The following is a 15,024-nucleotide window of genomic DNA, read 5'->3' on the forward strand; positions in this document are numbered from 1 at the left end:
AATAGCAGTCCATCGACTTTGAAGACAGGCCATTGGCTATGGATCTTTCAAACAGCGAAGCACATTGAATTTTTTGATCCTCTTGGCCTATCATATGAATTCTACACTCCACACATCAGCAACTTTATTGAAAGCAGTAGGAAAACTAACATTCAAAATCAACGAAGAGTACAGAATTTAACGACTAAGACATGTGGCTTTCATGCACTACTCTTTTTCATGTTTAGATGTCGTGGCTATATCTACAAGCAGTTTCTCAACATTTGCGTTGACTTACTTCGATTGAACGACTTTCTAGTTGGAAATATACTTTCAAGCGTGTTTAATATTTATTTTAGTGCCCTACGAATAAAATTTTATAAAAATTTATTTGAAATTGTTTATTAATAAATGAAGAATTTATATACATTACAAAAACGACTTTTCTACTCTTTAGATTTCATCTTCTACTAGGTATAGGTATTTGTCGATAATAACTAATGTAGGTAGATTATCTGAATTCACAGTATACTGATGGATCTGAATTTACAGTTTAATTCTACAGTAGAGTGTAACTTCACTCTTATCATATCTCTTTGTATAGTCAATGATACTATTCTCATTCATTTTATAGAATTCACATGTTTCAATTTGCTTATTTGAAGCAATGTCATAAACAGTGTCCTCAAGTGGTGAATCACATTCCATCACAGCCAAATAAAAATCAGTGGGTTTATAATCATAGTAGCTATTGTCTTCACAACGATGACGTAGAAACCAAATCCTTTTGTCGTTCCAACAGATGAATCGCTGACCCGGTTCCTTCTCCCAGAACATTCTAAAGCCACGACGATACCAATCTCTTAGCAATAAACTAAAATCACGCTTAGGATTCTTTCCAATCATACCAGGATATGTTTTCTGCCATTGATTACATTTATCATAGTGGCAATTGGAGCATAGGTGCCCTCTAGGATGAGAGTCACACACCTCTTCAAGACAGGAATTACAACCTGTAAGTTGTACAGCATGTCCTCTATGCAATTTACACGGGTTGCATAATCTGCACTTTTCATCATACTCATCAATCATTGTACAATTCTCACATGATGACCAGCTGCCCAGTGTGTACATGCATAGCAGACATGTATGGAACATTTTTTCATGTGTTGACACTCGCTGCCACAATGAAACTGAGCTAGCAACAACAAATTGAGTGGGATAGAGAGAGAGAGAGGAGTAAATCATCCTTGAACTCCATCTTTCTCATGAGAAAAAAGTCCTAAATTTCTAAGCTACTGTTTTTCTCCATGCACTATACAATCTCAACTATAGTTTCAAAACGTGTTTGATCACTTTGCTTGGAATGGTACCAAGGAAGTATAGGTGTGAGGGGGTACTCACTCTCTTTGAAAAGGTGTAGAGGTCCCAGAAAATAGCATAGGAAGGAACATAACCAAGCAAATCTATAAGTACATGCTCTGGAAAGGTGCCAAGGAAGTATAGGTGTGATAGGATACTCACTCTCTTTGAAAACGTGTAGAGGTCCCAGCAAATAGCATAGGAAGGAACATAAACCAAGCAAATCCATAAATACATGCTCTGGAAAGGTGCCAAGGAACGTAAAGTAAGCAAGTAGCACAGGAAGGAACATAAACCAAGCAAAGTATAAGGCCATATGAGGGGGTACTCACTCTCTTTGAAAAGGTGTAGAGGTCCCAGCAAATAGTATGGGATTTCCTATTCGTCCCAGCAAAATGGAAGGCCATGTGAGAGGATACTCACTCTGAAAAGGTTTAGAGCTGTAGGCAAATAGCATGGGGAGGAACATAGTGTACTAGAAGTATAAGGTAACATACTACTTATAGACCACGTTCTTTTTTCTCCAAATTTATCGGTTTCAATTGTTTCTGTTCACGAAACAGAAAGTGATATAAACCACCTACCAATTTCCTTTTCTTTTGATATCTCTCTGTCACCAGATATTTCACGCGTGAATCGTAGATGATTTACCGGGCGAAATTGGAATAAGGCTAATTGGGCGCTCTACATTTCTACTCTTACAGCTCTTTTGTCTACCATAAAAGTTCCCTTTCAGCTACTTCAGGTTGAATCGAAATTTGTAAATGAAAATAATTTTTTGAACAAATATTCTTTTGATATTATATCATGTATGAAGGAAGCCAAAAGAGTGGCCGTTCCCAAGGAACGTGTAAAATTTAATAAGTGGAAGCCAGAATGTTTGTGGGACCCAGGTCTAAAAACAGTGAAAAATAAATCCAAATTTTGGCTGCTTATATGGGTTTCTTGCGGACGGCCACTTAATGGCGTAGTATTTGAACTTAAACAGAAAACTAAACTAGAGTATAAAAAGTATTTACGATCTGCAAAATCTAAAATTTGTAAGCTCCTGACAAGTAATTTAGACTGGAAAAAGGTAGAAAATTCAGATAAAATTGATGATTCTTTTTCAACGAGTAACCCAATTAGCCCTGCTGTTAAGTGGAAATATCATTGTCGGATTCTTAGAACCGTAAACCATCTGGTTCATGCTAATTTTATGAAGCTTCTTATTTTTGCACTTCCTACCTCACTATGACAGAACCAGATCCTCCCAGTTCATTCCTCTTTGGTGGTACTAGCTATGAAGAAACTCAATTCAAGTTCTAATGATGGTGATGGTATAAGTGCCAAATACCTAAAGGTTGATTGTCCAGCTCTTGCCCAACAGTTACAACTTCTTTTCCAAATGTGTTTATGTACCTCCTTTGTGCCTGAAAGTTTTTTTGTGCGGAAAAGTTACCTCAATTTTGAAAAAAGGAAAAATTCCGATTGAGTGTGCATCTTACAGGCCAATAACGGTTTCTTGCACTATAAGTAAAATTTTCGAGTATATTCTCCTCCCTTCAGTTAACTCTTCGGCATACTTTGGTGAAAACCAGATCGGGTTTTCAGCTGGGGTAGGTTGCCAGCAAACACACCGAGTTTGGGCGAATTATCTTACTGAGCGGACTAAAAATGGATTCGAGTTACATTTATGCGCCTTGGATCTCTCCAAGGCCTTTGGCACTGTTACCCATTCCCAAGCTATTTTTTTCCTTTTTAGTCTCGGTATTAACATTTCGGTAATTTTTCTTCTTAGATATTGGTATCCCAATTCTTTTCTGCGGATCAAAACGGACATGAGTGTTTCCGAAAGCAAAATTCCAGTGCGGCGTGGGGTCCGGCAGGGTGCCGTCCTTTCTCCTTTTATTTTTAAATTTTGTATATCATCTGTTCTTTCTTCTATCCCACCCACTTGCATTCTTAATTCCGTTAACATCTCTCATCTTGCTTATGCAGATGATATCATTTGATCAGTGGGACTAAAAAGGGGCTTTCCCTGTCTGTCTCAACAATTGCATCTAAACTTCATACGATTGGACTTTCTCTTAATCTTTCAAAGTGTGAATATCTCTCATTTAATAGTAATAATATGACCCCTCTAGTTTGCGGATCTTAGCTTCTGTCCCGTCAGTTCTTTCTTTCCGGTGGCTGGGTATCAATGTTAGTAAAACACTAAAATCTTTCCAAAAGCTTGTCGTCACTGATTGCAAGAAGAAAATTCAGTTATTCTAAAATTGTCACAAATCGAGGTAGATACAATAGAAAGTCTTGCTAAATTATATTCGGTTTTTACAGATCATTCGATTTTGTTTCTGTCTGGAATTTACCCTATTCTTCACCAAAAAGACATCAGATCACTTCATTCATATTTTTTCCGGTTTTTCCGCTTTCTATTGTATCTGCATCCATGGGTATAGAAATCGGAATCTCATGTCTGTTTACAGTCTTCCGGATATAGGGTCAAGGCTTAGGGAACTTGCCGGCAAACTACCCCAGTCTACATGTAAGTATCTGCCAGCCCACAGTGGCCTTACTCGTTTGCTGTAGTTTTTTTTTGCATCTTGAACGTTTTTCTTTTCTTTGGTTACTCTGCTCTTGCGAAGTTTATAAGTTTTATGTACTCGTGTATGTACTGTATTATATACTTTTTTCTTTATACTCCAAAATCATCATTTTTGTAAATGATGTGGGTTAAAAATTAATTATTATTATATCACAGCAGAAATTGTTCAATAGATACTCGGGTAACTAAAAATCACTGTATAAAGATAATTAATATCTATTAATTTATATAATTAATCTATTATATAATTATAATTTATATAATAAATAATTAATCTATTATTTATATACTGTGCTACAACCTGTTTCTGGAGACATGACCCCCCAGGGGTGTGAATTGAGGATTCAAATTTCAGCTAGTCAAACAGTTCGTGGTGACGAACTGTAAGTAAGGAGCGACCCGGCTCAATGTTAACCGAAACTATAGAAAACAAAATTTTGATACCAATAAATACATCAAAAGAATCAGATTTTAATGCTTATTTCAAATATATGTTTCATCAAGTTTAGTCCTACCTATCAAAAGTTACGCGCCTTAGAAAATTTGGCTGATTTTCGAAAAAAGGGGGAAAGACCCCCTAAAAGTAGTAGAACCTTAATAAAAATCACACCATCATATTCAGTGTATCAGAGAACCCTACTGCGGAGGTTTCAAGCTCCTATCTACAAAAATGTGGAATTTTGCATTTTTTGCCAGAAGAAAGATCACGGATGCGTGTTTATTTGTTGTTTTTTTTTCTCCCAGGGGTGATTGTATCCACCCAGCAGTCATAGAATATTGCGAGAAGGCTAATTTGAACGGAAATGAAAATTACTAGGGACCTTTTGTAAGTGACCAAAAAAATGGAGGGCAACTAGGCCCCCTCCCGCGCTCATTTTTTTCCCAAAGTCATCCGATCAAATTTTTGAGATACCCATTTTGTTCAGCATGGTCGAAAATATGATAACTATGTCTTTTTGGATGACTTAATCCCCCGAAGTCCCCAGGGGGAGGGCTGAAAGTTATGAACTTTACCCAATGTTAACATATACTATTGGTTATTGGGAAGTATACAGACGAGGGGATTTTTTTCTGGTAGTAGGGTGGGGGTCGGGGGTTATTTGGGAGGATCTTACCATGAAGGAAGTTTTCATGGGAGAAGGGACATTGCTATGAAGGGGGCGCCGGATTTACCAGCTTTATTTAAATAAAGATCAGAAATTATATATATAAAAAAACAAGTTTTTTACTGAAAGTAAGGAGCAACATCAAAACTTAAAACGACAGAAAACATTACGTATATGATTGGGTTCATCCCCTAGTCAATACCTCGCTCTTTAAGCCAAAGATTATTTAGTACTTTCATAAGGGTTATTTATTCTAATTAACGGCATTTGTGATTAAGGGGTCATTTTTAGAGAATTGGAACAAAATTTGAACTTAAGCTTAAAGAGCAAGGTATTGATTAGGGGGCGAACCCTCTAATATACGTATTAAAAATATAAGAATATAGAGGTTCGTTACGTAAGTTAATTCGTAAGTTACGTATACTTATTATTAATAAAAACGTTCGTAAATAGAATTAAACAGGTTTCGAGAAAGCCATTTAACCAAGTAAAAGAAATTAATATTCAAATTTGTTTGTAATTATTCATGTACGGTGAGCCAAAATCAAAACCTGCATCAATTAAAAAACGTTCAAAAATTAAATTAAAAAAAACAAGTTTTTTCAACTGAAAGTAAGGAACGACGTTAAAACTTAAAACGAAGAGAAATTATTCCTTATATGAAAGGGGCTGTCCCCTCTTCAACGCCTCGCTCTTTACGCTAAAGTTTGACTTTCACAACTATTTTTTTTTAACAGTGAAAAAATTTAGCGTAGAGCGAGGCGTTGAGGAGGGGACAGCCCCTTTCATATACGGAATAATTTCTGTTCGTTTTAAGTTTTAAAGTCGTTCCTTACTTTCAGTTAAAAAACTTGTTTTTTTTATTTCGTTGAAAGAATCGATGTTTCTTACGTAGATAATTTCTGAGTTTTACTACTGATGACGGTCACTATATGTGACAGAAATATCTGGTATTTTTTGTGAATTTCTATACACTGTCTATTAAAAAGGATTTTATCCCTATTTTGAACTTTTATTTTATGTTTCTTACAGATGGCAGAAAAATTATGGAGCGCCAATGCCATTAAAAAACACTTTGGTTGTTCATGGGTTTGTTTGTTTTTTATGGGGAAAAGGTTTAAAACATAGCTCGTAAAGTTTTTTGGAGAGAAATAACTTAAAAAACGCAAGTCAAACAAGAAATAGAAGGGGTTCAAAACATGAACTCGTGTATTTTTAAGTGTGATTGAAAAAAGAAGTGAGGAAGAAAAGCACAGTAGAAAATCAAGTAAAAGATATGTTGTTTAAAATAGCTCTCAGATTTTGCATTCAATGTTCATGGAAATCCTTGGTCCTTATATGGACTATTTATTTGGAGGCCCAAATACCCATTAAACAGCGACAGCAACACAGACAGTTTTAGGGGGAGGGGCCACTTGTCTCTGGCGCAGAAATTTTAGAGGCTCAAAATACAAATACATGATATAACGGTTACAATTATTTTGTATTTTTTTGAAATTTTATTTTTATTAAATTAAAGCAGATGATGCAGCTGGAAACAAGTATAAGCAAATTTAATCCGAATTTTCATTTTTTCTATATCTTCATCATCGCTCCTTAAAAATAAAAGCATTTTGGTAATAAATGAAAATTCCGTTAGAATTTGGTCTGACAGTTTTTTGGGAGACAGGGGGACCTTAATCAAGATTTTGTCCTGGGTGCAAGAGAGGCCAGAACCGCCACTGCATCAACGGTAGATACCGTACATAAATAAGGCCCGTTTTTTAGCACTAAGATCTTGCATCTAAGATCTTACATCTTTCTGCAAAGATTATCGTTTTTTAACTCATCTTTGTTCTAAGATCTTACAGCTCACTGATGTTACTAAAAAGTGTGAAAACCGCCGCTGTTCTGCCATATAGAACAATGATGAGATAACTTTCATGATATACTCATCATTGTTCTCAGACCGCTGATCAGAGCAGAATGATGAAAGACGTTTGCACAAAAACGACCAAAGATGTAAGATCTTTGTTCAAAGATTTCACTTTTAAGCGTTTTTTGACAAAAGATGTAAGATCTTAGCACATTGATGAGTGAAAAAACGGCCCTATATATTTGTTTATTCAAGATAGTAAGTAGTACAAGATGATAATTAATTATATGATCATGAAAACATTGTCAGACTTGGAAGAAATCCAAAAAAAGTTCGACAAACGTCTTAACTAATCTAGTTTCAGCAAGTGAACACAATTTGAAATACAGAAGACGAGAACTGAAAAAATAGCCGTACAGTTCCAGCAAGTGAACACAATTTGAAATACAGAAGACGAGAACTGAAAAAATAGCCGTACAGTTCAAAGAAAAAAGCTTTGTAGATAAGATTGTACTCGTTTATTAATTTCTGCTAATATATATAACATATATGCTAATGTTGTTAATTCATGTAAAAAGTATTCTTTAAATTTGTTTCTTTTGGTATAATTATAGTAGCTTTATAGATTAATTTGACTCAGGACTAACCAAAATTGATTTATAATTCATTTTTTGGTACTAAACATCCTATTTTGCTAAACGAAAGACGTAAAAAATTAACAATTTAGGTGAAAATATGACAATGCACTTTAAAACTGCTATAACGTTTACTCTGCCTATCTACCTCTGCTGTTTAACTGCTATGACGTTTCTGTGCCTATCAGAAAGTGCCAGAGCTTCTGACGTTTATTCTGCCTGTCTGCCTCTGCCGTTTAACTGCTACGACGTTTACTCTGCCTATCAGACAGAGTAACTGCTATGACGTTTACTCTGCCTATCAGAAATTGCCACACCTTCTGACGTTTACTCTGCCTGTCAGAAAGTGCTACTGCCTCTGCCGTTTAACTGCTATGACGTTTACTCTGCCTATCAGAAAGTGCCACAGCTTCTGACGTTTACTCTGCCTATCAGAAAGTGCCACAGCTTTGCTTGTCACAATACACCGGCTTTACTGGGTTGTTGATCGAGAAAGTGGTTTAGTGTGTTTTTTTTTTTTTGGCGGTATAATCACCGCTTTGGAGTCTTGGAGGTGCTAAAGAGGCATTTCTTGTCAATATTCATTAATTTTAATGTTTTTTTCTTTTCCCTGAGTTTATGTTCCATAATCCTTACTTTAGCATTTGAATGCTCAATTTCTTTTGCGTAAAGCAATATATAAGGCCTGGTATGTGATGTTTTATGTGGAAAATATTGGATTGTTAAACTAAATTATTTGAAAGAGAAAGTGTTCTCAGCCTGTTTTTGAATGAAAATTGAAGTTATATATAAACCAAAAATAAAATAAGTCAAGTCAAGCTCAAAATAATATATAATATGACAAGCTCAAAATAATACGAAATAGCAATAAAAGAATAAATGAAGTTAAAAACGAACAGAAATGGAGTCATAATCAGGTCATAATTAATATTAATAGATACTACTATACATGAATAAATACAACCTAAAATGAACAGAAAATAAAATATAAAAAAATAATCAAAACTTAAAAGTAACAGAAATTACTGTAAGGACACTGCCCACATACACCTTGCAAGGCTTAAGGTATGATTTTTTTTTCTGTTTCGTTTAACTTTGCTGTGAACACCTACGTAAAAAGTTTGAGTTGCAATTTGTTTTATTAGAAATATTACATACTTAAACTAAATAGCTATTTTTTTTTTTTTTTTTTTTTTTTAGTCGGCAGCAAATGAAAACGAGAATTTCACTTCCATGCCAATCGACAAGGAGCCTGTTATTGCTCATTATGCTGCTAACATAGATCCCAACACTGGGAAAGCAACTCAAGGTAATCATCAAAAATTATTAACCATAGAGAAACAGAGAAATACTTACAGAACATCTAGTGGCTCAAAGCTTTTCTGTTCTTTTGCTGGTTGAAAATTTCACACTAGAAGAACCAGTCCGGTGTAATTTGAGTTTTTATTCTTTTTACTGGCTTAATTTTACACTGAAGAATCGATAAGGTTTTAAAAGGTGGAGTGAATTTGTCTCCAAGAAAATTGCAAAAATTAAAGGATAATATTGTTGACTCACAAAAACACGTCACTGATGTAAAACAATAAGATTAAAGCATACTTTTAACCATGCAGTTATAGGATGGTAAACTTAAGGGGGGCAAGTGGGACGGTTGCCCCCCCCCTATACATTTGGAAAAAAACAACTATAATTTGTTAAGTACCTTAAAAACTGTTGCTCGTTTTAAGTGTCAAATTTGCCCTTAATTTTGAGTTGATAATTTTTTTATTAAATAGCGGTCCATTACACTTTATAAAATGTTCCACGTTAATATTTGTCCATATACACTGCCTTTAAAACAACCTTATCATCAAGTAAACATGTGAGTCTAGTCAATGGTAAAATTGAAAAATGTTCTCTGCTTCCTGTTTTGCCGGTGCTCAAGTTAATTTTTTCCCTGATTAATTAAAAAACTTTTTCCCCAAAATAAGTTTTTCAAAAAAAAAGTAGATTTCCATTAAACAAAAAATGAGCAAAAATAAAATCAAATAATCTACCAGGCGTCAAACTACCACAAATTAGCATTGATAAATAAATGAAACCCAAAACGAACAGAAATTACAACAATTAACCGAGTCAAACTAAAAAAGAGCAGAAATTAACATAAGTTGGGCGCAAAACCCCTATGCCTTCCCAAGGCCAGAACAAAATTTGCACTTTACTGAAAAAATACAAATGAATGTGAATTGTAAATTTAATATACATATACTGATATTTAGTAATCAAAATATTAATATTATTGGATTTATTAATTTTTTCAGTAAAGTGCAAATTTTGTTCTGGCCTTGGGAAGGCATAGGGGTCTCTTATTGGACTTTAAATTAAGTTTTGCAGCAATTCTTTATTGCGTCAACCGCAAAGTCGGAGCTTTTTTTTCTCGTGTGGTTTAGTATTTCAATTTTCCTGATTAGAGATCAAGCAGGGCTTGTACTATCCCCGAATTTTCGGGTGTTTCCCCGAAAATCTATACGTCATCACGAAAAAGAATTTGGTTCCCCGAATCCCCGAAAATCACGCAAACACGGTGCCACCCCTAGCGATTTATCACCAGTGACTTTCCCTGCCAAATATTACTTTGCATACCATAATTCTTCACTGCTCTCTTGTTCGTTAATTTTCGTCTCTTTTTTTTACTTTGCATGAAGACCAGACAGATGCAATATGCCATTACAAATATTACAATATACACAGTTCTTCACATTTTGACAAAAAAAAGTATTGTCTTCATTAAATGAGTTCAAATCATTTCAAATGCAGTTTCCCAAATGCTATTTTTTACATCATTAGTAGTCAAGAATTATATTTTCAAGTTGAATAGGATTATGGAACGCATTCACTACTATACATATTCAGCCTTCAGTTGGATTTTGAAACTAATAGCCGACAGATTGTTTCTGCAGCTGAATTGTCAGAATTTTTTTTTCTTTTGCTGTTTTTAGATAAGATTTTCTTAATGTTTAACACTCAATGTTGAACGCCTGATTGATTAAGGAAAATACAATCTTCTTTCTGAAAATTTTTAAAAAAAATTTCTGAAATTTTTTTTAATATAAAGCTGAGACGGTATCCTATCAAGGTGGTATCCAGAAGGGGGTGGGGTAGGGAGGTATTACATTTAAATGGCAAAGTTTTTTTTTTTAATTTAAAACAGAGACGGCATCCTATCAAGGTGGTATCCAGTAAGGAGCTATCATATTTAAATGATAATACCTCGAAGTTTTTGTTTTGAAAGCAGGGATGCCAATGAGTTAATTATTTTTTTTTTATTTAAAGCAGAGACGGTATCCTATCAAGATGATATCAAGAGGGGGGGGCTAAGGGAGTTATTATATTTAAGTAATATTACCTTGATTTTTTTTTTATTAAAAGCAGGAATGCCAAAAAGCTGAAAAGTTGACAAAAATTTACAAGATTTTCGAGAGTTATACTTGATACAGCACTTGTATAGTTTATCGTCCAAAAGGAAAAGGCACCCTTGGTCCCATGCCCAAGTAACATTAAAAGGCCAGGTCATAATAAAAGCTTTCAATTTGGGAGGTTCAAGGAGGAGTCTTTGACAGTCTTATGACATCAGAGTACTAGATGTTGCAATGTTCTTACGTATCTACAGTGGTTTAAAAATTTCAATCTCCCCACAAATGATGACCAAAAATATGCACAAATATAACAAAGGCTAAATACCCCTAACTACGCTTGAAAGCTATTTTAAAAAGAAACGCTTTGGAGACTTCCATGGATATGACCATAGTAGAAGCTATGAGCCTGGGTGGGGATCGAAGAGGACTCTTTGAGTATTTTGGCCACAGGTGACTTATTGTTGCGACTTTCTTAAATTTTGTAATTTTTGTGAGCATTTGGAAATCAAAGCTTGAACTCAATAACTGATTCTAAGTCTCCTAACATTTTGCTAAGATTAAAAGTGACGAACTAGGAAAAAAATCTCAACATCTTCCTGGAGCTACTTTGGTCTGCTTATTATTCTTTTAATTACATTTAAAACGGATGAGCTTTTCATTTTTACCTAAGAAAATATCTGGCACTTCAATTTTCTTCATTCCGAATAAACCAGTGTTTTTTGTGTTTTAAGTGTTTTTTGTTTCATTGTAATTGAAGTGTTCTCATATGAAGTGTTCATCATGTATTTTTCAATTTGATAAATTTACTCCTTTTAGACGCAGTTTATAATTTAGCTTATATTAGGTATATATGAGTTTATAATTTGGAATGAATCCCCAAAAGAAAAAATGAATAATATCCAAAAGAGCAGCCAAAAGCAATAAAAAAAACCAGCAGTTCAGCCTTAGCCTACATGACATATATTCTATAAAGAAGCATAAAAAACTTCAAAATGTAAGGTATTTTTTTAAATTGTTATTAAAAACCAGTTTTTAATACAAGGAAGGTTTTTTAGGAATCCAAAAGAGCAAAAAAAAAATAATCAATATCAAAGTCGCCCATTTCAACTGTTTTAAAGTTGACAAAACATAAATAGGCTAAAAATTAAGCTTCTATGTTCAAACTTTTTACCCAGATAACTGAAAAATTTTGTGATACGGTATTTGAAGTTTTGTATGCAGCAATGCTCGATGAAAAAACCTACTAATTTTGAAAATTATTTATGTTAAGAATACATAGCTAATAGATACTTCAACTATTATGCAAGGGTTCTGAAACGCCACAACCATTTCGTTTCTATCGGATTTCTACTCCTCTTGATGAACAAGGAAGAAGAAGTTTCCAGGAAGTTTCCAGTCAGAACATCCCATCCAGAACAGTCAGTTTCCATCCAGAACAAGGAAGTTTCCAGTCAGCAGCTTGTGAAATTTTGAACTCATGAATAGGCTCGAATCTGTTGTAAATATAAGCTGGGATTTGAGAAAGACGGATGAAAACATTAATGTTTGCGGTCAACATTGATCGCGCCGGTGGCGCACCGCCAACATCTTACCGGCGGCTCGCCGCCGACATCTGACCGGTGGTGCGGCGGTTTCACGCTGTTTTTGGCCTCGCCACCGTCGGTCTTCCCTCATTGGGGCGGTGCCGGGGTCTAATTCTAGTACTTTTAGGTGGTCTTTCCCCCTTTTTTCGAAAATCTGCCAAATTTTCTCAGGCTAGTACCTTCAGGCTTGATAACTACCTATCAGGCTTGATAGGTAGGACTAAATTTGATGAAATTTACAAATTTGAAATCATCATAAAAATCTGATTCTTTTGATGTATCTACTCGTATCAAAATTCCATTTTTTAGAGTTTCGGTTACAATTGAGCCGGGTCGCTCCTTACTTACAGTTCCTTACCACGAACTGTTTGATGAGGCTAATATCGAAATATAAAGGTCGAACAGCGAAATTGAATATCGTATATTTAAAATTTTATATTGCAAAAATTGCTTTAATTTTCACCTAAGCTGATATTTCAAGATTCTGAACCTAAAATCTAAAAACATGGGGCCTAAATTGAAATACAACCCCTTTGAAGTAAATTTAATACGTTCGTGTTGCAAGTGGTATCCAGCGGAAGATTTTTTGATAGGCTAGCTATATGGTGGGGTGGTGGGTCATTCGAATTTTTACGAAAATTTTTGTAAGCAGGGAAGTGTGGGCGTAGCCGTCTTAGGGAGAAGTTGTGTGGATAGGGAATTAAGCAGGAGCAAGTTTTTTTCAGATGAACAAAGAACGAACTTCTTTCCAAAAACGAACAGAATGATGTAGAACTTCATTAACATGAAGGGCATTCTTACCCCATCTCCCCTTAATTAACATTTGAAATAATGGTGATGCTGAGGGACGAGCTGCATCCAGGTTGGGATGAAGAATCTATAAAGAAAACTTAAGTCTAAAAATACGGTTTTGAGTCCTGATTTTTCTCCACTGAGAGGAGGATCTTCTGAACTTTGTTAATAATTTTTTTGCAACTGTTCATATACCATACGCTGAAACCTCAAATTATAAACTTTGGTAATAAAAGTATTCTGTATAATGTGTTTATATAGACTGCATATATGTTTCTGGACGAAATATGGATCACCATACGGCAATATGTCCTCTGAGACTAGAAAGATTTATACAAGGCTTCTAACTAGTTTGAACGGTATGGCTGTATCAGAATTTTGTCTTAATGGCCATAGCATTTTAAATTTGTTTGGACCGAATTATTTTTCGTGGCACAAAGTGGCCAAGAATTGTGCGTTTTTGTAGGACTAAATCTTATTACTTTAAAAGAGCACTAGAGTTTATAAATTTTTGTTCGACTTTGCGGTGTTACTTCTCCGATATTCTACCACAACTAGTTGATCTTATCCCCCATCCCAGAAAAAAAAACATCTGGTATCGTTTTCTACTGGTAAAATATAAAGCTTTATTAGATAGATGGCAGGTAAATCTATTTTTAGATTTGTAGAATGTTGAATTAGCTCTAATAACTTTCATCAAGATCATTTTTGTCTTATTTTTTTTTCTGCTCCAAAACTGTGCATATTTTCTTGTGTAAAATTTTTGACAAAAATAAGTTTTGACAATGACAACTCCGAACTTCAAAACTTTTAATTATTGGTAATTAGGCATAAAAGTTGACAAAGATTTTGTAACCCCATTTTTAGGATTTTACTATTTACTAAGAAGTCTTTTTAATCATGATGCATTGCCATGGACGGTTTGAAAATAAAGACACGGGCTAGTACTTTCAGGATTCCTAATATCTTGGGTCTTCTCACTCAGAACATGAATTGTCGTTATACAATTGCCCTTTGTTCAATGAAAATATCGGTGATCCAATTCTTCACTCGAACCATTAAGATTTGTTTTTTTTGTTTTTTTTTTCTTTCTTTGTTTCCTATATCTTTCCAATAGCTGTTCGTTAAAAATTTAGCCTTAAAAGTGGGAAATCGCCCCTTAGAAAGCCTTCTTTCTAGGAGGGATAAGGGCTTTCTTTTAAGGTACAATAGAGCATTTAATCCATAAATGTGTTTTTTCTATAGTATAGAGATAAATATTCTGACCGCTGAACTGCCCTAATCTGATTGCTAAAAGAATTAAACTTAAGATTTCACCTATAGAATGACCTTAAGAACCTGTGTTCTCAAGAACCTAACTTTAAGGGATGGTAAGGAAAAGTACCTTAAGAAAGTCTTAAAAGCGTACTTAATAAGAAACCTTTAAAAAGTATAACATTTTTAAAATTCTGATGTGACCATTTAAGGAAGAAAACTTAAGATTTCGCCTAAAGAGTAACTTTCTTAAGGATATCTGTTCCTCTCTATAGGGGATAGTAAGAAAAATTAGCTTAAGAAAGCCTTAAAAAGGTACTTATTAAGAAAGTTATAAGGGGAAGAAAGTTGTAAAAGGGTATTTTTAAGAAGCATTTAAAAAGCATAAAAAAAGTAAAGAATACGGCTTTGGACTTTACAGTCCCTACAGGCAGTGCTGATCTCCGTTTCTTGGCCCTTCAGCAAGGAAATGCAAT

At 34.5% G+C, this 15,024-nt stretch overlaps 1 protein-coding gene across 2 annotated transcripts in view; it reads left to right on the forward strand.

Moving 5' to 3' along the window:
• LOC148954917 (uncharacterized) overlaps positions 1-15,024 on the forward strand; it is a 41,867-nt gene that overhangs the window by 22,433 nt on the left and 4,410 nt on the right. For both annotated transcript variants that reach the window (XM_089107986.1, XM_089107987.1), the window contains one exon: positions 8,725-8,833. In XM_089107986.1, the coding sequence (XP_088964112.1) occupies positions 8,725-8,833 (109 nt within the window). The remainder of the gene's footprint in view (positions 1-8,724; positions 8,834-15,024) is intronic.

The sequence above is a fragment of the Artemia sp. Qi Xiang Cuo genome, chromosome 2 (assembly GCF_049724085.1).
Source record: "Artemia sp. Qi Xiang Cuo chromosome 2, ASM4972408v1, whole genome shotgun sequence".
Classification (NCBI taxonomy): Eukaryota; Metazoa; Arthropoda; class Branchiopoda; order Anostraca; family Artemiidae; genus Artemia; species Artemia sp. Qi Xiang Cuo.